The 24421-nt window shown below is 41.6% G+C and overlaps 1 protein-coding gene across 1 annotated transcript in view; it reads right to left on the bottom strand.

The window, feature by feature from the left end:
* Positions 1 to 24421, bottom strand: part of NMNAT3 (nicotinamide nucleotide adenylyltransferase 3) — a 118878-nt gene that overhangs the window by 4946 nt on the left and 89511 nt on the right. Inside the window, 2 exon segments of the mRNA XM_089911074.1 lie at positions 5788 to 5870; positions 10827 to 11010. Coding sequence (XP_089767200.1) covers positions 5788 to 5870; positions 10827 to 11010 — 267 coding nt within the window.

The raw sequence follows: 24421 nt of genomic DNA, 5'->3' as shown, positions 1-24421 counted from the left end.
TAAGACCCCAGCTGGTGACCTTTTCATCTGTTTTCAATAAAACAAAGCTCTAGAACAGCTGATGAACGTGGCTAATCCTTTGGCATTTGTGCTACTAGAGAATGATGATCATGGTGATTAAAGAATCCCTAACATGTATTGGTTGTTTGCTGTGGGCGCTATTGCTAAGCGCTTTATGTGTTTAATCTCATTTGAGCCTCAGAACAACCTCAGAAGGTAGGTGCTATTGTTGCGCCCACTTTGTGGATGGGGAAACTGAGGCACAGAGAGGTGCATGACTCATTTAAGCAGAGGAGTCAGAATTTAAATGCACACAGCCAGCCTCCAGCTGGGGCATTTGAAACCGCTGGGCTCTGCCTCCGCCTGCTGGCAGGAACTGTATATGCATCACCCTGCCTGGATATTCCTGGCACCATTCCCGTTCAGGCCCCCTTTGAATGGGCTAATCGGAAAAGGAAAAGCTAAGTCCATGCTAGAAGCAACCAGCAGGACCTCTAGTCCTTCTGGAAGCCAGTTCTAGCTTCAGTGAACGGCAAAGCCTGGGCTTCTAGGTCACGGGCATCTCTCAGTCACCTTGAAATCTCAGCTGGGAGGGGCTTCAGGGATACCAGCTGCTGGGGAAAACCTGGTGTAAATGATCGGTTTAGGCTCCTCTATTGTGAAACCTTCGAAGGGATCCGGACGTGGACCAGAGAGATGAGTTTACAAACGAGCACCAGACCAGCCGTGCACTGCAAAGTGAGAAGCTAGAGATGTCATGGACAGGTCAGAGTTCCGGCCTCAGTCGGGCACCGGCTGCTGTGGGGCTGGAGCTGAGATCCTTCTCTGGGCCTCAGTTTCCCATCCATGAAATGGTGGCACTGGACTTGTTTACTCATTTTAAGGCAGCAGATGTAATTACAGAAAACACACTTCAGACACTTTAGCAGCATAACTAGGACTCTAGTGCCAGACTTCTTAGATCCAAATCCTGGCTCTGCCGTTTGACAGCTGTGTGACCTCAAGTTTAAAATGGGGATATTAACAGTACTTATCTCATAGGATTATCTTAGAATTGAATGAGCTTATAAATGTAAAGCACTTAGAACAGTGCTTGGAACAGAGTAAGTGTGACATATGTTAACTACTGTGCGTCCGTCCGTCCGTCCATCCATCCGCCTTTACCTAGTTATCCACCAATCCATTCATCAGCACATCCAACCAGCACTTATGGAGTATCTCCTAAGTACCTGGCCTTTTAAAGTCAATAAAACTGCATTTAAAAATTATTCAATAACTTAGACCTTTTTCGCTCATTTGGGCCGGTCCCATTGCTTACAACATGTATGTGGATCCAAACTACTCTGTACCTGTGAGATTTTACTCTAATTTCTTATTTATTGGACCATTGTAATGTAGCAGGAGACCACCGTTCGACCTTTCAAGCAATTGGGTTGCTGTTATGTGGTCTTCCTATGGGGGAGGTTAAATGATGTGCACTGAATTCCAGGGTCTTCCGGGGTCTGAGGCACACCACCCTGTTCCCACAGGTCAGGGATTCTTCTCCTGTGGATTTTTGTGGGAACGATTTCCACATATCCACTTCGATATTAGATATTGTTTGAATTCATTAACAATGACAGTGTGAAATATGATTCACTCTGAGCCCTTGCCCAGAAGAGACAAGTACCCACACCTGCCCCGTCCCCCAAGTCAAAGGCATGTCTGTGGGACTGGTGTGATGGCCATACACGTCTCAGATCCCAACTCTGGGCAGTCCTGTCATCAGGCCCCCCAGAGGCATTCACATCTCCCTTTCAAATCCATTCACATCACTCTTACAAAAACTGCAGACTGAGTGACTCTGACTGTCTAAGTCCAAAGTCTGTAAGTCTGAGGTTTTGAATAAATACTGCCAATTTGATTTGTCCTAACAGTGATATAGTGACATAAATAGATGTCCGTGGGCATTTGGGGGCAGTGTGCTTTTTGAATGGCCACAGGCTTTGGAAAGCAGAGGAAGTAGAGATTAACACAGAAGGTGGGAGAAGTGCCACCAGGACCTTTCCCTTTGAATGTCCAGTTGCCCTAACTCTTTGACATCAAAAGCACCAACCCTGAGGCCAGTCAGCCCTGGGTTCTAATTTCAGATCTGCGAGGACCCTGGGATAGTTATAGCTGGTGGGCCTGTTTCCTCAGCTGTAGTAGGGATAATAAAGCCTCCTTTGGGAGTTATGGAAGTTGAGTGATGGAGAGAATGCAATGGAAATCTCCTGCTTAGTGCAGGCACCGAGGGTGGTGTCTGGAGCATAGGACTTCTGGGTCTAGACAGGACACCCAAGATGAAGCCAGGTATTGGCAACTGAAGGGTGGCACCCAAATTAACCTTGGAACAGGTAGTGTGAAATGGAACCAGATGAAGCGTCTGCTCTGGTTGTATGAAAGGAGAATGGGGTTGAGCTGTGCTCAGGCCCCATCAGCCAAGGCAGGGACCACATTCACAAGCGACAGAGGCGGCCTGTTAAAGGACTGAGGCGTCATCCACCCCAAAGCGTGACACCCAAGCAGCCCGGGACAAGGCAATTCACACGCCTCTGGGTGAGTCCAAGGAGGACTGCAAATCACAGGAGTGATGGGCAAAGCAGGGCTCCGGCGGCCAGAAAACGCTGAGCTCAGCCCCAGAGGAGAACAGCGCGTGACAAAATACACGGCACACAAAATGGTCCTTTAAAAACATGTCACTAGTAACATACAAGCGACCTCATCAAAAGCCAAACTCACGGTGAGAAAAAAATCACCTGGCTTTTTGAAATTGCTCTAGCTCTTATTTTCTGATGACAAACATGAAATCTATGTCAATTATGGGACGTATGGAAAACACATAAGTATTTAAAATAGAAAATAACAGCAACAATCATTCTTTCTACAAAAAGCTCAATATTTTGGTGTATTTCTTTAGTCTTTTCTATTTAAACATGCAAATAGATGTGAAAGTATATTTACATATTTTTATATACTTGAGATTACACAGTATTGTATCCTGATTTTTTCCCATTCCCCTCCTAAGTTTCTCCATATCATGAAAACCTTTTGCGTGGATTCTTCGTCCTATATATACAGAACATCCTATCTACATCCTATATATATACATCCTATATATACAGTGTAACTTACTTATACATTCCCTTACATTTAAACACTAAGGTTGCTTTTATTTTCTGCCATTATAAAAATTGCCACGATAAACATCCTTCTGCATGTCTTCATCCCAATTTCTAAGTATCTCCTCAGCCAGATTCCTAGAAGGGGAATGTATCAAGCAAAGGGCACACACATTTTTAAGGCCCCTGCTATATTTTGGTAAATTGAAAAGCTCACTTTTCATTCAATACAAACTTCCTTTTTTTTTTGCGGTACGCGGGCCTCTCACTGTTGTGGCCTCTCCCGTTGCGGAGCACAGGCTCCGGACGCGCAGGCTCAGCGGCCGTGGCTCACGGGCGCAGCCGCTCCGCGGCATGTGGGATCTTCCCGGACCGGGGCACAAACCCGTGCCCCCTGCATCGGCAGGCGGACTCTCAACCACTGCGCCACCAGGGAAGCCCCAAACTTCCTTTTTTAACAGTTACTTTGGAAGAGAACAAGATGAGTAGGATTTAGGGTTTGAACAGAGAGAAAGGGGATAAGGAACAAACCCCCAACATCATAGGGCCAAACAGAGCAGACTAGTAGCCCCCTGGAAAGATAAATCCAAAAAGAATGCGGGGTGAGCTTTGGGGGAGGGAAGGACTGGTTTCACCACAGGGAAGTGGGTTCCAATCTGAGCCTCACAGGACAGACAGGTTTTCAACAGGGGAGCCATTAAGGGAAGGGGGAGGGGGGGGCCACACCAGGCAGAGACAAGGATTCTGGAAGCATCTGCAGAGAGGTGAGAAGCTGGGAGCCTAAGCATGGCCTTCCTCCTACCTCACTGGAAGCTACTCCCTTCCTTCACTGTGGGCTCCAGCATCCTGAACGGCACGGAGTGCCCAGCACTTCCTGCCTGCGCGCCTTCCTCAGCCGCCCCTCTGTCCCCGAAACATCCCCAGCCCCAGATAGCCTGCTGATCCTATGAGTCGTGGTGCAGGCGCCACCTCCTCCAGTCCCCCTAATCCATGTCTGGGCTCACTGCCGTTCGCAGCCTGTCTCCAGCTCAGGGCAGGGGCTGGGCACCGGTCTCTGTTCTCAGCCAGCATCTCTAGAACCCTATTAGGAGTGACTGCTGAGCCAGAAGTGATTCAGAAAGAAGGCAGAGGGCTGAGAATGCACACTGTGTGCTGTGCTCGGGACTGGGGGAGAGATGAGGAGCCCATGCTGGCAATGGAGGGGGGCAGACAGGGAGACCAGGGGAGTGTAATAAACATTGTAGAAGCTGATCATATAGGACACTCTGTAGCTCCTTCTTTCTTGGATTCCCACTCTAGTGCACAGTTCCCCAAACTGGTGGTAAAGCAGTCCCCCAGCGGGCCTATTAAATATCCAGAGTCCCAGGCCCCATTCGCCCTCAGCAGGTCTGAGGCGTGGCCTGGGAATTAGCATTTCTAACAAGCCTCACAGGTGATGCTGCTGTGAGTGTGCCTTTGGCCAGCATTCAGGAACTGCTGCAGGAAACCTTTAGGGCATTTTCAAGTCCTTTTAATTAATTGATTAATTAATTATAATTATAACATATATATATTCTTTTATATATAAACATATATATATTCTTTTTCAGATTTTTTTCCATTATAGGTTATTACAAGATATTCAGTATAATTCCCTGTGCTGTACAGTAGGTCCTTGTTGTTTACCTATTTTTTATATATATAGTAGTGTGTATATGTTAATCCCAAACTCCTAATGTATCCCCACCCACCCTTCAAGTCCTTTTAGAAGAGTGTTTCCCAGTCTGTGTTCTGGGGAGCACCGGTTCTGAGAAACACTAATATGCATTAAAAAGAGTCCCATGATTAAAAAGTGCTAAGCACGGCTGCGAGCTTCTTCCCTTTCTTTCAGAGTCACAACGCACATGAACATAGTAAAGGCTCTGAAAAGTCCTGCAGTAAAGACACCACTTTAAGTTTGTTTAACCGTGACATTCTGGAGCCCTTCTAATAGGGAAATAGTGTCCCACCAACGAAAGTTGGGAGAGCCGCTGGAGTGTTGGCCCAGTGGGACCAGCGATTCCCTGCTCACGGCACATCCTGCCCCCCCCATCACTGTCGCTGCTGCTTATGTGCCTGAGGGGCTATGCATTTGACCCCCTACCAGGGCTGCCATGGGAGGTACTCTGAAATCACAGCTGACAAGATTCCATCAAACACCAGGAGTTGACAACAGGGTAGAAACTCAGGGCTACAAATTAAAAGGCTAATCCAAATCGACTTTACATGCCTTAAAAATAGGTTTCCTCTTCCAAGTAAAACACCGAGTAACACTGCTATAAAGTATTAGTTTAACGGATATAATGGCACATTTTGTTTTCAAAAAGGCTAAGGCTTTTAAAAGCGGCCCAGCTGCACCCGGAAGTTGATCTCTGTGTAGCCCTGACTGTAATCCAGGTCACGAGCCCTAGTCACAAGCGTAGGTATACTCCTTTGGGGCAGAAAATCCCAATTTAGCATAACAATTTACAGGGGATGGTGGCAGATTGGTTAGTTGACCTTTCAGTTTGGGAAGTGTCACCCCTAGCAGGCTTCGAAAGCTCTTATCTGTGCCCAGGGGGCTGTGACTCCCGCTTGGCCCGAAGCCCTGACACCTCACCCTCCCACAGAGGAGAGGGTCAGCACCCACCTGCGGGGCCTGGAGAGTCAACCTTGCCTTGGTCCAGGCCTTCCTTCCAGGGCAGAGATCTGAGCAGTTCGCTGTGATGATGCCTGTGTTGTAAGCATATGGGTTCAGGGGGCATCCATGTGGCCTACAGTTCCCCCAAACCACCCGGTGGGGGGGGGTCTCTGATTTTAAGTCTCAACCTGCTTTTGTCCATTTTAGGTAGCTCATTCCATATATATTTGCTGAAGGCCTACTATGTGCCAGGCCCTGTGCCAGGTGATGCGTCTGGGTCCTCACAGACCCCCGCGTCCAAGGCAGCTCACTGCCTTCTGTGAGCCCCGACTGAATGGAGGAAATGAGCAGATTTCTACTCTTTTAGTATTTTCTTTCAATACCTCACTTTTTACAAAAAAACTGAATAGGGATTACGGACCTGGGCTATTAGAATCAGACCTGAGTTCAAAATACAAATTTTCAGTTGTAAAGCTGGGATAATACACCTACTTTTTAGACTTTTGTGAAGGTAAATGAGCTAACACACAGTAAGCACTGGCACAGTGCATGGCCCACAGCTGCCTCTCAAGATAGAGGCTCTCTCGGATCATGAGCTAGTACTTTAGAATTTGACAGGGTGATGCTCAGAGCCTGGCTTGGAGCCAGACTGCCTGGGTTGAATCCCAGCTCCCCTGCCGGCCAGAGGTGGGACCCCGGGTGGGCGGTTTCCAGTCTCGGCACCTGCAAAACAGGAATGATGACAGTGCCGGCTTCCCATGGATGGTTATGAAGATGAAAGGAGTTATACATGCAAAGCCCACCAAGTGGTGTGCAGCACAGAGCGAATCTCATTACATGTTAGCAGTTCAGATATGATTAGGCTTACACCCATATGGCAGGCCCGGCTCATTAAGCAATCTAGCAATCTATCTTCTGCGCATCAAGAGATGCCTGTGCCGCCTTCTTTTTAACAGAGCACAGGCAATCACTATGTCTTGTATCAATCTGATCTTCCATCTTCCACCTCCCGTATTAACTCTAGAGCTGTGTCTGGGAAGGAGAAGTGCCTGGTGGGAGAAGCATGTGTTTGTAGCCAGAGTGGCTGGGTTCAAGTTTAGGCTCTCCTGCTTGTACGAGCCTGGGTGGGTCACAAACACCCTCGGGGCCTCACTGACCTCTGTTAATTGGTCAGGAAAGTTAATGCCGGCCTTGTCTACCCTGAGTATCACAAGGCCATGAAGGCCAAAGGTTTCTCCCCGGCTGGGGAAGTGGCTGAATGCTGAGTATTATTTGGAGCGGGTGTAGTGTAAAGGTTAAGTTCTAGAATGAGATTGCCTGGGTTGGAATACTGGTTCCAACTAGGAGCTGTGGAATCTTGGTGGGTGCCTTAAGCAATCTGCCTCCACTTTCCTCATCTGTAGAATGGCAGACAATGACAGCACCCGCCCGAGAGAGCTGTTGTGAGGTTGAATTAAAGAGCTTAGCACAGCCCATCCACAGAAAAGTGCCCAATCAACGTTAGCTGTTATTAGTATCCTTACTCTCAGTCTGTCTTCCCCACCAGATTGTGAACATAGAGCTCATTTAATTCATCCTTATATTCTTGGTACCTAGGGAACTGCTCAGTAAAGTCGGCTGAATTCACGAAGGATGGATGGGGGATAAATACATACATTTAATTCAGGTCCAGATTCCCTCCTCATGGTCTCAGAGACTCAGCTGAGTCTTCTCAGGGCCTCGCTGGACTCGTCTGTGTTTCCATTACTGTCTTATTGCTTCGGTTTTAGAAAGCTTTACCTCTGAGGATTCACTCCCGGGTTAGTCTGGAATCTCGCATCAGACTGAAGTAGGTTTGGGTCTCACCTCCACTTTCTCGCTGTCGGACTTTGAGTATGTTGCTGACCCTTTCAGGACCTCTGTTTCCTCGTCTGTGAAATGAGGCCAAACTCACCTACTTCTCAGAGTTGCTGAGCTGACTAGATATTATGTACCTGGCACACATAGTAGGTGATCAGTGAAAGCTGGTATTATTTTATTTTACTTCCTTGATGCTCCTGGTTCAAGTTGGCCCTACTTTGAATATCAGCTGGAGCTCTGAACTCTGGTGTGCAAATGATTATCTTTAACGCCAAATGCATCTTCCTCACAGACCTCCACTCCGCCTGTGTTGGGTGGGAGGTCATTGCTTCCTCTTGTTGCCTGCCTGAGGGTTACCCTGGTGTGCCCAGCCTTGGGCCTGACGACTGCCCCTGGCAGCATGCTCTCTGTATCCTCAGCAGCCCCTGGTCTCCAACAATACCCGATCAGAAGGCCACTGTGGCAGAAGCAGAGCCAGCCACATCGTGGTCCCACCCGTAGATCACTGGTTTTGAAGATGGCCATAAGCATGGCTTCAGAGTTCAACAGAATAGGGCTCCACCACTTGCTTATTTGTTGTGCGACTGTGGTTAACTGAGCCTCTCTGAGCCTCAGTTTACTCATCTGTAAAATGAGGACGACATAAGAGCATGTTTGCCAAGGGGCACATGAGCTGCTGCTGGACCACATCAAATGGCATCGTGACCAAGGCCCTCCCCCAGAATGAGGAAAGGGCAAGTGAAGTCAGTTATCAAGTGCCCTAAAAGCATGAAAGCTGGCCCAGATTTTTTTAAAAATTAGAGTAAAAATAAAAAACCTAATAAGGAGAAAAAGAATACTCAATAAGCCCTACAGTGAATTGACTTCACAGTGACATATGTCACTGTCACCATGATGTAGATTCAATGCCGAGTCCACCAAGAGGATACTAAATGGAGCAAAGGATGGGGTGGATTTCTACAATGTTTCTAGAATCACCTAACTTTACAATTTTAACCAGATTTTCAATCTTAAAAAAAAATGCTTTTGGTAATTTTAGGAAAACATTAGTAATTAAACAAATTTTCGAAGGAAGCCCACCCCAAATAATGACAAAAAGTCTTAATCAGCTATCTCATAAAACAGTGTTGATTATATCAGTGGATTCTCAACCTTGGCTGCACAAAATAAATCATTTGAGGACCTTGAAAAGTACCCCTGCCTGGACCCTGCCCCAGAAAAATCAAAATCTCAGGTAGGGGAGGGTGAGCATTTAGAAATAGCTTCCCAGGTGATTCCTACAGCCAGGATTGAGACCACTGGTTTGGACTCATCCCGGTACTAATCATAGGCATGATTCACACACTCGGTGACTGAGGCTGTGGGTCTCAACCCTGGCCTCACATTAGAATCACCAGGGAGCTCTTAAAAATCCTAAGGCCCCGTCCTAGACCAATGACATCTCAGTCTCTGGGGTAAGACTCAGGCTTCCGTACTTTTGAAAGTTCCCTAGGTGATTCAAGGTGCAGCCAGGGCTGAGACGCACTTGTCTAAAGGGCACAGTAAAAAAAAGAAAAAGAATGTGTCCTGTAAAATCTTAGGTCTGCATTTTGCAGCAGGATATTAATTACGTGGCACAGCAGTCAAATCCTACTTACCTGTGAATGGCTTATCTGTTATGAGAAGACATTACGGACCCGTTAGGGATGCAGGGAAGGTAGCTAACATTATTAAGCACCTACTATAAACCAGGTGTTTTCCGCCATCATCTCATGTAGTTCGTACAGTATCCCAGTGAAGTAGGTGGTGTCATCCCCACCTTGGTAGGTGAGGAATTGAGGCTCCGAGAGGCTAACTCATTTACATCAAGTCATTTCGATAGTAAATGTGCCTCCAAGATCTGGGCCCGAGGCCACACTGCCCCTCACAGGGTGGAAAAGGAGAGCGTCTCTTTGTTTCCGACTACATATTAAAGCTAAATGATTTGTTGGATTATCTGATTTGTTTCTACTCCCCTCCGTTAGCCTAGATAAATGAGAGCTGACTACACTGTTTATTCTAAAAGGGTGATCTAGGTGTAAATTTATTACTTAAGTTAAAAAAAAAAAGAGAAGCATATATCTAACAATTATCTCATATTTGCTCTCCTTCAACTTGACAACAGATTTTGCAGTAGCACTGTAACTGCTGAATGCTTCTAGCTGGTTCTTTCCCCAGTAAAGGGTAAGTAATAAGAACCAGGATGTGGAAACTAAATGTTTACCTTTGCTTAAAAAGGCAAACATTTTCCTCCCAAGTGACTTTGAAGATTAGTAAAAAATAAAAACCAATCCAAATTATGGACAGGGCTGTCAATCATTCATCCTGGTCCCTTGTGTCTCCTATTCTCTGACAATCCTAGTGCTTCCACATAGATCAAGACACAGCCCACAGTTTGCAATCCCTTCCAGCAGAGCCGGCTGTCATTAGTGACAGGCAGGCCCACCTCACAATTCCCTCTGACAGGCAGGACAAGTGGGACTTCTTGCTTCTCTAGCAATCTCCCAGGAAAGCTTCCCAGACAAAAGTCAGAGACCCATTGTCCTAAAATACAGGGCTTTTAAACGGCTGCATTACTTATGCTGAATGCTAATAGCAGTTCTAAAAGAAGAAAAATAAATCCTGTGTAATTATTTCTAGATTCATAGTTTTTTCTTAAAGTCTAGATTTATAGAACCTAGGATTTGTACACTTGGAAAAGATGTCCTATTATGTAGATGCAGTTTTCAACCTAGTCAGTGATGACAATAATAAAGGGTCTTACTTAGTGAGTGTGATTATGTGGTTCTGGGTCAGAAAAGTGATTTAGATTTTCACATAACGCTCATTGGGTTATGCTGTCCCCGTTTTGCAAGTGAGAAATGTGTCCCAGAGAAATGTCATGTGCCTAATGTCACACAGCTACTGAGTGGCGGCCATGGAGCCTAGATGCTACAACCCTCTGAAACAAGATGGGGCTTTCCCACAAAGTGTACCCTGAAGGGCAGTGGTTTGTGATTTTTTCACTTAGGGCCTCTCTGAGAATGTGAATCTGTTGGTCTCTCTCCCTCTAAGGAGAAACACTTGCAGGATTTGGGTGAGAGGGGCTGACTGAAGCCCCACTCAACACTCCATCCCTGCCTGTCACCCTGTGGACTCTGCAGACGTGACCGTGGCCCCTGCTCATCCCAAGAGCATATGCCCACCGTTACCTCAGCACCTTGACTGTCTCCGTCCACTGCACCTGCTCACTCTCCCAGGGGTCCACCTGGATCCAGTCGGACGTCTGCAGGGCCAGCCGGGCCATGGCCACCCGGTGCCGGGCAGCCACGAGGTCCTTCTTTCCGTAGTTGTCATTGACAGGAGAGATGATACCCCCGATCACCCGGTACCTGCCTAGGCACCAGAGAGCAGTGGTGTTGGTGGTACAGGACTTTGTCACCTGGCAGCTGGAATTCAGGCAGGTGCTAAAAATCTTGGGGTCTCGTCCTGAGTGGGATCAGACCCTAGCATTCTCTGCTGGGCGGGCCAGCTCCCTTGGGCCAGGTAAAGGTGCTACCTCAGGAACCACGTGCCTCTCCTCCAGAGGCTTCTACACCCTGGAGTAGCTGAGAGCATGCCGTGAGGGTGGAGCTGAGGCAAGGCTCCCAGATAGCAATGTGGACGGTTAGGGTCAGAATATGTTGGAGGAGCACCATGACTCCCCCTGCGTGGGACTTACAGGGGCACTACTGTCCTCTAATCATGTTTGGGACAACAGTTACAACATGGTTTCTTAGCTCAAGTAGGGGATTTTGTGGATCAAAGAGGAAAGCATGACATTTAGCCTGGACCAGGTGGGTGGGTGATGGGATGCAGAACCACTGCACAGGCCCACCATTGGCTTTGGAGGACTGTGCTGTTAAGGGAATGGGAAGGCCTACTTTGGAAAAGATGTGAGCTGTCTTATGAGAGATGTTGCATGGCTCAGTGACTGAAGAATGGGGCATTATAGGTTTAGAGCTGCAGTGAATTGTAGAAGCTACAGAGAACCACCATGGAAAGAGTATGAATGGGCCTCAGAGAGACTGTGGCTGGGACTTGGGGGAAGCTCTAGTTCTATCACTCACTAGGATGTCTTAGGCAAATTACCAAGCTATTTGCAAAAATAAAACACTTAGCCATTTGAACTTCAGTTTTCCTACCTGTAAAATGGGATAATGCCTGCTTGGCAGGACCTTGCGGTAAGGACGAAATTAGATAATGTTTATGAGGGGAGATAATATTTTGACTTCGTATATGATACATTTTAAAAAATTGTATTATAAAATATCATATGCATATAAAAGGGCATAGAGTTTGACAAAGAGTTATAAAGTATATCCTTTTCTAATCCTCACCTAGGTTAAGGAACAGAAGTTCCCTATCACAGCCTCCACACTCTGATGGAAGCTCATCACTATTCTTACTTTTATAATATTAATTCTCTTGCTTTCCTTTATAGCTTTACCACGTATTTATGCATCCTTAAAAAACACAGGTTGATTTTGCCTGCTTTTGAAACTTTTAAATATGGAGTCGTACTGAATGTATTCTTTCATTAAGCCTTTTACACTTTGATAAAATTCATGTAGTCCGGGGCTTCCCTGGTGGCGCAGTGGTTGAGAATCTGCCTGCTAATGCAGGGGACACGGGTTCGAGCCCTGGTCTGGGAAGATCCCACATGCCGCGGGGCAACTAGGCCCGTGAGCCACAACTACTGAGCCTGCGCGTCTGGAGCCTGTGCTCCGCAACAAGAGAGGCCGCGATAGTGAGGCCCGCGCACCGCGATGAAGAGTGGCCCCCGCTTGCCACAACTAGAGAAAACCCTCACACAGAAACGAAGACCCAACACCGCCCTAAATAAATAATTAATTAAGAAAAAAAAAGAGTAAATCCTATTAAAAAAATTCATGTAGTCCAACCAGTTTTATTGCTGCATAATATTCTTTTGCATGATTATATACCAAAGAATTGATCTATCTTACTGTTGATGGATTTGGTTTGATTCTGGCTTTAGACAGTTACGAACAATGCTGCTATGAAAATGCTTGCACAAGCCTCCCTGTGTACACAAGCATATCTTTCTTAGGATACGTACCTAAGAGTGGAACTGCTATGTCATTGGGTAGATGTATTTGCAGCTTTACTAGATAATGCCAAACAATTTTCTAAAATGGTTATAGATATTTACTCTCCAACCAGCGGTGTATGAGCGCTCACTTGCTTCACACCATCAAGCAAATAACCATACAGGGTTATTGTCAGGATTTTCCCATCTGATAGATGTGTAGTTATATCTCATTGTGGTTTTAATGTTCCTTTTCCTGCTTACCAATGAGCCTGAGCATTTATTCATATATATTATTAGACATTTTAGCTTAATTTTTTTTTTTTTTTTTTTGCGGTACGCGGGCCTCTCACTGCTGTGGCCTCTCCCCTTGCGGAGCACGGGCTCCGGACGCACAGGCTCAGTGGCCATGGCTCACGGGCCCAGCCGCTCAGCGGCATGTGGGATCTTCCTAGACAGGGGCACGAACCCGCGTCCCCTGCATCGGCAGGTGGACTCTCACCACTGCGCCCCCAGGGAAGCCCTTGAGCTTAATTTTTTTGTGAAGTGCCTGTTCAAATCTTTTGCCCATATTTTCGGTTGTCTGCCTTTTTATCATTGATTTGTAAAGTTCTTCATCTATTCCAAATATTAGCCCTTTGTTGGTTGGTTAAATGTGTCTTAAATACCTTCTCTCACTTGATGGCTTGTCTTATTCTTTTTATGGAATCCTGTGAAAACAAACGTTCTTAATTTTTATGTAGTTGGGTTGTTAGTTTTTTTCCTTTATGGCTAGTGCATTTTGTTATGAGGACATTTTCCTATATTATCTCATAAAAGCTTTATAGTTTTGTTTTTCACATTTGTGTCTCTGTGCATGATGTGCATCCTATTAAATTATTTTCCATTTGGATAGTCAATTATTCCAGCATCATTTACCAAAAAGACCTCTTCTGCCCCCTGCTGTGCATTGTCACCTGTGTGGAACTCCTAGTGTCCATCTGTGCATGGGCCTGTTTCTCCGCTCTCTATTCTGTTATGTGGCTGTATTTGCCATCCTTGTACAACGTCACACTGCCTTGTTTAACAGAGCTTTAGTACACATCTTGATATCTGGTTAAGTAAATCCTCCCGCCTGTTCTTCAAGAGTGTCTTCGCAATTCTTGACTTTTTGCATTTTCCACATAAATTTTAGAAAGCAGTTGTCAAGTTCCACAAAGATGAAACAGCTCCCCAGCCCCCCAAAAAACCTGCTGAAATTTGATAGGAATTGAATCAAATCTATAATTCAATTTAGGGAGCACTGACATTTTTAAAATAATGAGTCTTCCAATCCACGAGCATGGTATATCTTTCCATTTGTTTAGGTTTTCTTAAATGTTTCTAAATAAAATTTTACAATTTTTCTTGTAGCGCGCTTAACACATCTTTTGTAAGATTTATTCCTAGATTCTTGATCTTTTTGATGTCACTATAAATGGCATTTTTAAAGTACTTTTTTTCCTGCTGTTGATATGTAGAAATATAATTGATTTAGGTATCTTGAATGTGTATCTAGTAACTTTGCTAAACTCTCTCATTAATTCTAATAGTTTATCTGCAGAATCTTTTGAATCTTCTATGTCCAAAATAATACCATCTGAAAATACTGACAATTTTGCTGTTTCATTTCCAATCCTTTTACATTTTATTTTTCTTGTTGCATTGTTTAAGACCTCTAGAATAATGCTGTATAGAGATGGTGTTAGCAGGCATCCTTGTGTTAATCCCACTATCAGAGGAAAAACTTTCAAGTTTCATTATTACGTATGATGTTTGCTGCAAGTTTTCTGTAGATATCCTTTCTCAGTTGTGGCAGAGACCATGCCATGTGTTCATTAAGACCCATTTTTATTTTTCCTCTTTCTGGGCATATAGGAAGCTAATATTTCTGTTCCTCTTGAAATTAGGTTGTGTTTTTGTGATTTGAATGAGTTATAGTCATTTGGATATGGGTGGAAGTGATGTATGCCCCATGTAGACTTGGCCATAAAAACTCTTACATGATGCTCTAGCTCTTCATAGTGAATCTGAAAGCTGTGATTAGGATAGAAAAGCATATGGGGACTACCAGGATACCTGAGACACAGCTTGGAAGGGAACTACCCTGTAGATCTTCTGAACCTACAAAGGATTTATCTGATGAGAGAGAAACTTTATTTAATGTGTTAAGCTCCTCAACTTGGGGGATTTGTTACTGCAACTTAGCCTGGTCTATCCTGACAAATATGTTATTTTATTTTATTTATTATTATTTTTTTTTTGCGGTATCCGGGCCTCTCACTGTTGTGGCCTCTCCCGCTGCGCAGCACAGGCTCCGGACGCGCAGGATCCAGATGCGCAGGCTCAGAGGCCATGGCTCAGGGGCCCAGCCACCCCGCGGCACGCGGGATCCTCCCGGACCGGGGCACGAACCCGTGTCCCCTGCATCGGCAGGCGGACTCTCAACCACTGCGCCACCAGGGAAGCCCCAAATATGTTATTTTAAAAGAGACATTTAATATCCAAAATATATAAAGAACACATACAACTCAACAATAAAAAAAAGCAATTTGAAAATGGGCAGAGGAGCTGATGGACATTTTTCCAAAGAAGACATACAGACGACCAACAGGCACATGAAAAGATGCTCAACATCACTAAACATCATGGAAATGCACATCAAAACCACAATGAGATACCACCTCACACCTGTTAGAATGGCTATTATCAAAAAAGACAAGAAATATGTGTTGGCGAGGATGTGGAGAAAAGGGAACCTTCTTGCATTGTTGGTGGGAATGTAAATTGGTGCAGCCACTGCAGAAGACAGTATGGAGATTCCTCAAAAAATTAAGAATAGAACTACCATACAATCCAGCTATCCCACTTCTGTATATTTTTCCAAAGAATACAAAAATACTAATCTGAAAATATATACATACCCCTATGTTCCCTGCAGCATTATTTACAACAGCCAAGACATGGAAGCAACCTAAGCACCCATCAACAAATGAATGGATAAAGGAGTTGTGGTGTGTGTGTGTGTATATATATATATATATATATATATATATATATATATACACACATATGCACACATACATACACAATGGAATACTACTCAGCCAGAAAAAAGATGAAAAAACTTGCCATTTGTTAGAACACGGATGGACCTTGAGGGTATTAGGCTAAGTGAAATAAGTCAGATGAAGAAAGACAAATACTGTATAATTCCACTCATATGTGGAATATAAAAAACTAATAAACTAAAAAAAAAACAAATAATGAACAAAGCAAACCAAACAAAAACCAACACAAACCCATAGATATAAAGAACAGAGTAGTGGTTACCAGAGGGGGAGGGGTGCAGGGAGAGTGAAATGGGTAAAGGAGATGAGTCTCCTTTACCATACATGTCTCCTGTATGGTGACAGACGGAAACTAAATCTTTGATGGTGAGCACTTCAAGGGTATACAAAAGTAGAAATATTGTACACGTGAAACTTACATAATGTTATATATAAATGTTACCTTTATAAAATAAAAAAGAGACATTCCCAGCTAGTCAGTTTGAGCTTTTGTCATAAATGAATTCTCTGAAACTCTTGAAATGACTGTGTGATATTTCTCCTTTAGTCAGTTAATACAGTGCATTGCATTGATTAACCTTCTAATCTTTATCATTGCATTCCTGAGATAAACTCAATTTGGTCAAGATACATTATCTTTTTAATGTGTTGATGGATTCACTCTGCTAATATATTTTTAGGGAGCAAGAGAAGTCTATAATTTTATTTTCTCTTAATGTTCTAATCAGGTTTTGGTAGCAAGGTCATGCTAGCCTCATAAAAAGTGTTGGGAGTCCCCTCCTTTTCCTATGCTCTGAAATAGCTTGTGTAGGATTGAAAAAACATTTTTTCCGTTAAGTGTTTTCTAGAACCCATCAGTGAAGTCTTCATGAGGCTGGAGTCTAATTTGTGTGAAATTTTTTGACTAATGATTTAATTTCTTTAATGGTTGTAAAATGATTCAGATTTTTATTTCTTCATTATAATTTTTGGCAACTTGCATTTTTTCTAGGATTCTTTTCATTATATCTACATTTTGAAATGTACTGGCATAAGGTTGTGTCCAACATTCTCTTATCTGTTTAGTGTTGACACCATCTGTAGGGATGTTCTTTTCATTTCTAATGTTGGTTGTGTTTCCATTCTTTTTCCTTGCTCAATCTTGCTAGAGGTTTGTACTCTTATTAGTCTTTTCAAAGAACCAACTTTTGGCTTTATTGCTCTTCTCTACTGAATGTTTGTTTTCTATTTCATCAATCTCTGTTCTATTTTTATTAATTCTATCCTCCTCCTTTCTTGGTGCTATTTTGCTGTTCTTTTTCTAACTCCTGGTGATGGATACTCAGCTAATTTGTCATTTATCTTATTTTCTAATAAACACAGTTCTGGCTCTAAAAATTCCCTCTAAGCATGACTTTACTTGCATTTACCTTTTGATATGTAGTGTTTTCATGATCATTCAGTTCAAAATACTTGCTAATTTTTATTATTACGACTTTTTGATCCATGAACTATTTAGAAGTGTTTTTCCTAATTACCCAACATATTGAGATTTTTGGTAATCTTTTTGTTACTGATTTCTAGCTTAGTTCACTGTAGTCAGAGAACATACTCTATTGATTTCAATCTCTTGAAATATGTTGATACTTGCTTTATGTCCTAGGATATGATCAGTTTTGGTAAATGTTCCACGTGTACTTAAAAAAAATGTGTATTCTATGATTGTTGGGTGCAATGTTCTGTCCATTTACTTAATATTGTTAATTGTTTTGTTTAAATCTATGTTCTTCCTGATTTTTTTGTCTGCCTGTGTATTACTTATTGAGGCATGTTAAAATCTCCCACTATGATTGTGAATTTTTCTTTTTAGTTCTTTCAACTTTTGTTTCATATATTTTAATATATTATTAAAATATACATTAATTAAGTTCCTATATATTTATGATTCTTACATATCTGTGAATCAAGTCTCTTTCTCTCTAGTAATAGTTTTTACTTAAAGTCTATATGCCTGACAGTACTATAGTCTCAACAGTTTTATTTTGATTAGTATATGCACGTCATATATTTTTCACCCTTTTACTTTCAATCTTTCTATACTTTTGTTTTAGGAAAGTCTTTTGTAAATAGCCTAAAGCTGGATTAAAAAATTTTGGGGGTCAAATTTGACAGTTATTGACTCTTAATTGGAATGTTAAGTTCACTTACATTTAACGTGAATGCTAACAGATTTAAGTTTAAAGCTACCAACTTATAGAGTATTTTCTTTCTTCCCACACAAATCTATGTTATTTTTTCCTCTTGTCCTGCCTGTGTTTGGGCTTTATTTCATTTTTTTTTCTCTCGAATTGGAATTATATATAGTCTCACATTAAAAGTAAATGAAGACCTTTCCCCTCTTCCTCAACAACATGGGGACTAGAGAGCTCTGTCCATGCTAGTCTTGTACATATTTTAAGACTATTGTTTCCCCTAACCCTATTAGACCTTATCATTCTGTTTTATACAACCAATGCTCACTTAAATTTACCCATGTATTTGCCATTTTCTTTGCACTCCATTTCTCTTTGCATATCAGACATGCTCTCTGGGAATCACTCTCCTTCTGACAGAATATATCCCATAGAATTTCCTTAAGTTAGTGACTTCATGCTTGAAGGACATTTTCAAGATATTACCCTCACGCTTTTATTAGACATGGAAAATGCTGTCCCTGTACTCTGCCCTCTTCTTCTAGCTCTCTGATTGTGTATATGTAGCCACCATGTCTCCTACCCTCTCTTCTGAAATTAAAAACAAATCTTTTTCTTTCTCTCCTCCACTCTCATAATTTCATTTGATCTATATTCCAGTTCACTAAGTTTGTATTTTTCTATCTATAGTCTGATTCCAAATTATTCACTGAAATTTTTTTAAAGTCTTTTAATCTAAAAACATGTAAATATCTCCATTTGTCTAGGTCTCCTTTGATTTCTTTCTCAGTATTTTTGAAAATTATATAAATATTTTGTTAATTTGTACCTAAGTATTTCATTTTATTTAGATCAATTGTAAATGGTATTATGTTTTTAATTTTGGTTCACATGTTTGTTATTAATATACATAAACAAGATTGATTTTTGTTTGTTGATTTTTACCTCACTTATTCTAAGAGATCTAAAAAAAACAAATTCCTTGGCATTGTGTACATAGACAACCATGTCACATGCAAATAGAGAAAGTTTTATTTCTTATTTTCCTACATGTATGCCTTTTATTTCTTGTTTTAATTTAATGTTATTTATTTTTTTATACAGCAGGTTCTTATTAGTCATCCATTTTATACACATCAGTGTATACATGTCAATCCCAACCTCGCAATTCATCACACCACCACCACCAACCCCCCGCTGCTTTCCCCACCTTGGTGTCCATAAGTTTTTTCTCTACTTCTCTGTCTCAATTTCTGCTCTGCAAACCAGTTCATCTGTACCATTTTCTAGGTTCCACATATATGCGTTAATATACGATATTTGTTTTTCTCTTTCTGACTTCACTCTGTACGACAGTCTCTAGATGCATCCACGTCTCTACAAATGACCCAGTTTCATTCCTTTTTATGGTTGAGTAATATTCCATTGTATATATGTACCACATCTTCTTCATCTATTCGTCTGTCGATGGGCATTTAGGCTGCTTCCATGACCTGGCTATTGTAAATAGTGCTGCAATGAACATCGGGGTGCATGTGTCTTTTCCAATTATGGTTTTCTCTGGGTATATGCCCAGTAATGGGATTGCTGGATCATATGGTAATTCTATTTTTAGTTTTTTAAGGAACCTCCATACTGTTCTCCACAGTGGCTGTATCCATTTACATTCCCACCAACAGTGCAAGAGGGTTCCCTTTTCTCCACACCCTCTCCAGCATTTGTTGTTTGTAGATTTTCTGATGATGCCCATTCTAACTGGTGTGAGGTGATACCTCATTGTAGGTTTGATTTGCATTTCTCTAATAATTAGTGATGTTGAGCAACATTTCATGTCTTTCTTGGCCATCTGTATGTCTTTGGAGAAATGTCTATTTAGGTCTTCTGCCCATTTTTGGATTGGGTTGTTTGTTTTTTTTAATATTGAGCTGCATGAGCTGTTTATATATTTTGGAGATTAATCCTTTGATGATTTGTTTGCAAATATTTTCATCCATTCTGAGGGTTGCCTTTTCATCTTGTTTATGGTTTCCTTTGCTGTGCAAAAGCTTTTAAGTTTCATTAGGTCCCATTTGTTTATTTTTGTTTTTATTTCCATTTCTCTAGGAGGTGGATCAAAAAAGATCTTGCTGGGATTTATGTGAAAGAGTGTTCTTCCTATGTTTTCCTCTAAGAGTTTTATAGTGTCTGGTCTTACATTTAGGTCTTTAATCCATTTTGAGTTTATTTTTGTGTATGGTGTTAGGGAGTGTTCTAATTTCATTCTTTTACATGTAGCTGTCCAGTTTTCCCAGCACCACTTATTGAAGAGACTGTCTTTTCTCCATTGTATATCCTTGCCTTCTTTGTCATAGATTAGTTGACCATAGGTGTGTGGGTTTACCTCTGGGCTTTGGATCCTGTTCCATTGATCTATAGCTCTCCTCTGTGTCAGTACCATATTGTCTTGATTACTGTAGCTTTGTGGTATAGTCTGAAGTCAGGGAGTCTGATTCCTCCAGCTCTGTTTTTTTTTTCCTCAAGACTGCTTTGGCTATTCAGGGTCTTTTGTGTCTCCATGCAAATTTTAAGATTTTTTGTTCTAGTTCTGTAAAAAATGCCATTGGTAATTTGATAGGGATTGCACTGAATCTGTAGATTGCTTTGGGTAGTATAGTCATTTTCACAATATTGATTCTTCCAATCCAAGACAATGGTATATCTCTCCATCTGTTGGTGTCATCTTTAATTTCTTTCATCAGTGTCTTATAGTTTTTGGCATACAGGTCTTTTGTCTCCCTAGGTAGGTTTATTCCTAGGTATTTTATTCTTTTTGTTGCAATGGTAAATGGGAGTGTTTCTTTAATTTCTCTTTCAGATTTTTCATCACTAGTGTATATGAATGCAAGAGATTTCTGTGCATTAATTTTGTATCATGCAACTTTACCAAATTCATTGATTAGTTCTAGTAGTTTTCTGGTGGCATCTTTAGTATTCTCTATGTATAGTATCATGTCATCTGCAAACAGTGACAGTTTTACTTCTTTTCCAATTTGGATTCTTTTTATTTCTTTTTCTTCTCTGATTGCCATTGCTAGGATTTCCAAATCTATGTTGAATAATAGTGGTGAGAGTGGACATCCTTGTCTTTTTCCTGATCTTAGAGGAAATGCTTTAACTTTTTCACCATTGAGAATGATGTTTGCTGTGGGTTTGTCGTATATGGCCTTTTTTTAAAAAAATTTTTCTTGCTATACGCGGGCCTCTCAATTCCGTGGCCTCTCCCATTGTGGAGTACAGGCTCCGGACGTGCAGGCTCAGCGGCCATGGCTCACGGGCCCAGCTGCTCCGCAGCATGTGGGATCCTCCTGGACCGGGGCACAAACCCATGTCCCCTGCATCAGCAGGCGGACTCTCAACCACTGTGCCACCAAGGAAGCCCAGTATATGGCCTTTTTTATGTTGAAGTAGTTTCCCTCTATGCCCACTGTCTGGAGACTTTTTTTTTTATCATAAATGGGTGTTGAATTTTGTCAAAAGCGTTTTCTCAATCTATTGAGATGATCATATGGTTTTTATTCTTCAATTTGTTAATACGGTATATCACATTGATTGATTTGTGTACATTGAAGAATCCTTGCATCTCTGGGATAAATCCCGCTTGATCATGGTATATGATCCGTTTAATGTGTTGTTGGATTCAGTTTGCTAGTATTTTGTTAGGATTTTTGCATCTACATTCATCAGTGATATTGGTCTGTAATTTTCTTTTTTTTGTGGTATCTTTGTCTGGTTTTGGTATCAGGGTGATGGTGGCCTCATAGAATGAGTTTGTGAGTGTTCCTTCCTCTGCAATTTTTTGGAAGAGTTTGAGAAGGATGGGTGTTAGCTTTTCTCTAAATGTTGGATAGAATTCACCTGTGAAGCCATCTGGTCCTGGAATTTTGTTTGTTGGAAGATTTTTAAACACAGTTTCAATTTCATTACTTGTGATTCGTCTGTTCTTATCTTCTATTTCTTCCTGGTTCAGTCTTGGACGGTTATACCTTTCTAAGAATTTGTCCATTTCTTCCAGGTTGTCCATTTTATTGGCATAGAGTTACTTGTAGTAGTCACTTAGGATACTTTGTATTTCTGTGGTGTCTGTTGTAACTTCTCCTGTTTCATTTCTAATTTTATTGATTTGAGTCCTTGCTCTCTTTTTCTTGATGAGTCTGGCTAATGGTTTATCAATTTTGTTTATCTTCTCAAAGAACCAGCTTTTAGTTTTATTGATCTTTGCTATTGTTTTCTCTGTTTCTATTTCATTTATTTCTGCTCTGATATTGATGATTTCTTTTCTTCTGCTAACTTTGGGTTTTATTTGTTCTTCCTTCTCTAGGTCCTTTAGGTGTAAGGTTAGATTGTTTATTTGAGAATTTTCTTATTTCTTTAGGTAGGGTTGTATAGCTATAAACTTCCCTCTTAGAACTGCTTTTGCTGCATCCCATAGGTTTTGGATCACCGTGTTTTCATTGTCATTTGTCTCTAGGTATTTTTTGATCTCCTCTTCGATTTCTTCAGTGATATCTTGGTTATTTAGTAACGTATTGTTTAGCCTCCATGTGTTTGTGTTTTTTACGTTTTTTTCCTTGTAGTTCATTTCTAATCTCATAGCGTTGTGGTCAGAAAAATGCTTGATATGATTTTAATTTTCTTAAATTTACTGAGGCTTGATTTGTGGCCCGAGATATGATCTATCCTGGAGAATGTTCCATGCGCGTTTGAGAAGAAAGTATAATCCGCTGTTTTTGGATGGAATGTCCTATAAATATCAATTAAATCTATCTGGTCTATTGTGTCATTTAAAGCTTGTGTTTCCTTATTAATTTTCTGTTTGGATGATCTGTCCATTGGTGTAAGTGAGGTGTTAAAGTCCCCCACTATTATTGTGTTACTGTCGATCTCCTGTTTTAGAGCTGTTAGCAGTTGCCTTATGTATTGAGGTGCTCCTATGTTGGTTGCATATATATTTATAATTGTTATATCTTCTTCTTGGATTGATCCCTTGATCATTATGTAGTGTCCTTCCTTGTCTCTTGTAACCTTCTTTATTTTAAAGTCTATTTTATCTGATATGAGTATTGCTACTCCAGCTTCCTTTTGATTTCCATTTGCATGGAATAGCTTTTTCCATCCCCTCACTTTCAGTCTGTATGTGTCCTAGGTCTGAAGTGGGTCTCTTGTAGACTGCATATATATGGGTCCTGTTTTTGTATCCATTCAGCAAGCCTGTGTCTTTTGGTAGGAGCATTTAATCCATTCATGTTTAAGGTAATTATCGATATGTACGTTGCTATCACCATTTTCTTAATTGTTTTGGGTTTGTTTTTGTAGCTCTTTTTCTTCTCTTGTGTTCCTTTAGCATTTGTTGTAGAGCTGGTTTCGAGGTGCTGAATTCTCTTAGCTTTTGCTTGCCTGTAAAGCTTTTGATTTCTCTATCGAATCTGAATGACATCCTTGCTGGGTAGAGTAATCTTGGTTGTAAGCTCTCCCGTTTCATCACTTTAAGTATATCATGCCACTCCCTTCTGTCTTGTAGAGTTTCTGGTGAGAAATCAGCTGTTAACCTTATGGGAGTTCCCTTGTATGTTATTTGTCATTTTTCCCTTGCTGCTTTCAATAATTTTTCTTTGTTTTTAATTTTTGCCAATTTGATTACTATGTGTCTCAGTGTGTTTCTCCTTGGGTTTATCCTGTATGGGACTCTCTGCGCTTCCTGGACTTGGGTGGCTATTTCCTTTCCCATGTTAGGGAAATTTTCAACTATAATCTCTTCAAATATTTTCTTGGGTCCTTTCTCTCTCTCTTCTCCTTCTGCGACCCCTATAATGTGAATGTTGTTGTGTTTAATGTTGTCCCAGAGATCTCTAAGGCTGTCTTCATTTCTTTTCATTCTTTTTTCTTTATTCTGTTCTGTGGCAGTGATTTCCACCATTCTGTCTTCCAGGTCACTTATCCGTTCTTCTGCCTCAGTTACTCTGCTATTGATTCCTTCTAGTGTAGTTTTCATTTCAGTTATTATATTGTTCATCTGTTTGTTCTTTAATTCTTCTGGACCTTTTTAAAATATTTCTTGCATCTTCTCAATCTTTGCCTCCATTCTTTTTCTGAGGTCATTCTTCACTATCATTATTCTGAATTCTTTTTCTGGAAGATTGCTTATCTCAATTTCATTTAGTTGTTTTTCTGGGGTTTTATCTTGTTCCTTCATCTGGTACATAGCCCTCTGCCTTTTCATTTTGTCTGTCTTTCTGTGAATGTGGTTTTTCTTCTACAGGCTGCAGGATTGTAGTTCTTCTTGCTTCTGCTATCTGCCCTCTGGTGGATGAAGCTATCTATGAGGCTTGTGGAAGTTTCCTGATGGGAGGGACTGGTGGTGGGTAGAGCTGGCTGTTGCTCTGGTGGGCAGAGCTCAGTAAAACTTTAATCCGCTTGTCTGC

This window comes from Delphinapterus leucas, chromosome 4 (genome assembly GCF_059928025.1).
Source record: "Delphinapterus leucas isolate spDelLeu-1000000601 "Yukka" chromosome 4, BTC_Dleu_Yukka2, whole genome shotgun sequence".
Lineage (NCBI taxonomy): Eukaryota > Metazoa > Chordata > Mammalia > Artiodactyla > Monodontidae > Delphinapterus > Delphinapterus leucas.
Note: the sequence above shows the minus strand (reverse complement) of the source record. Positions and strands in the feature narration are given on the sequence as shown.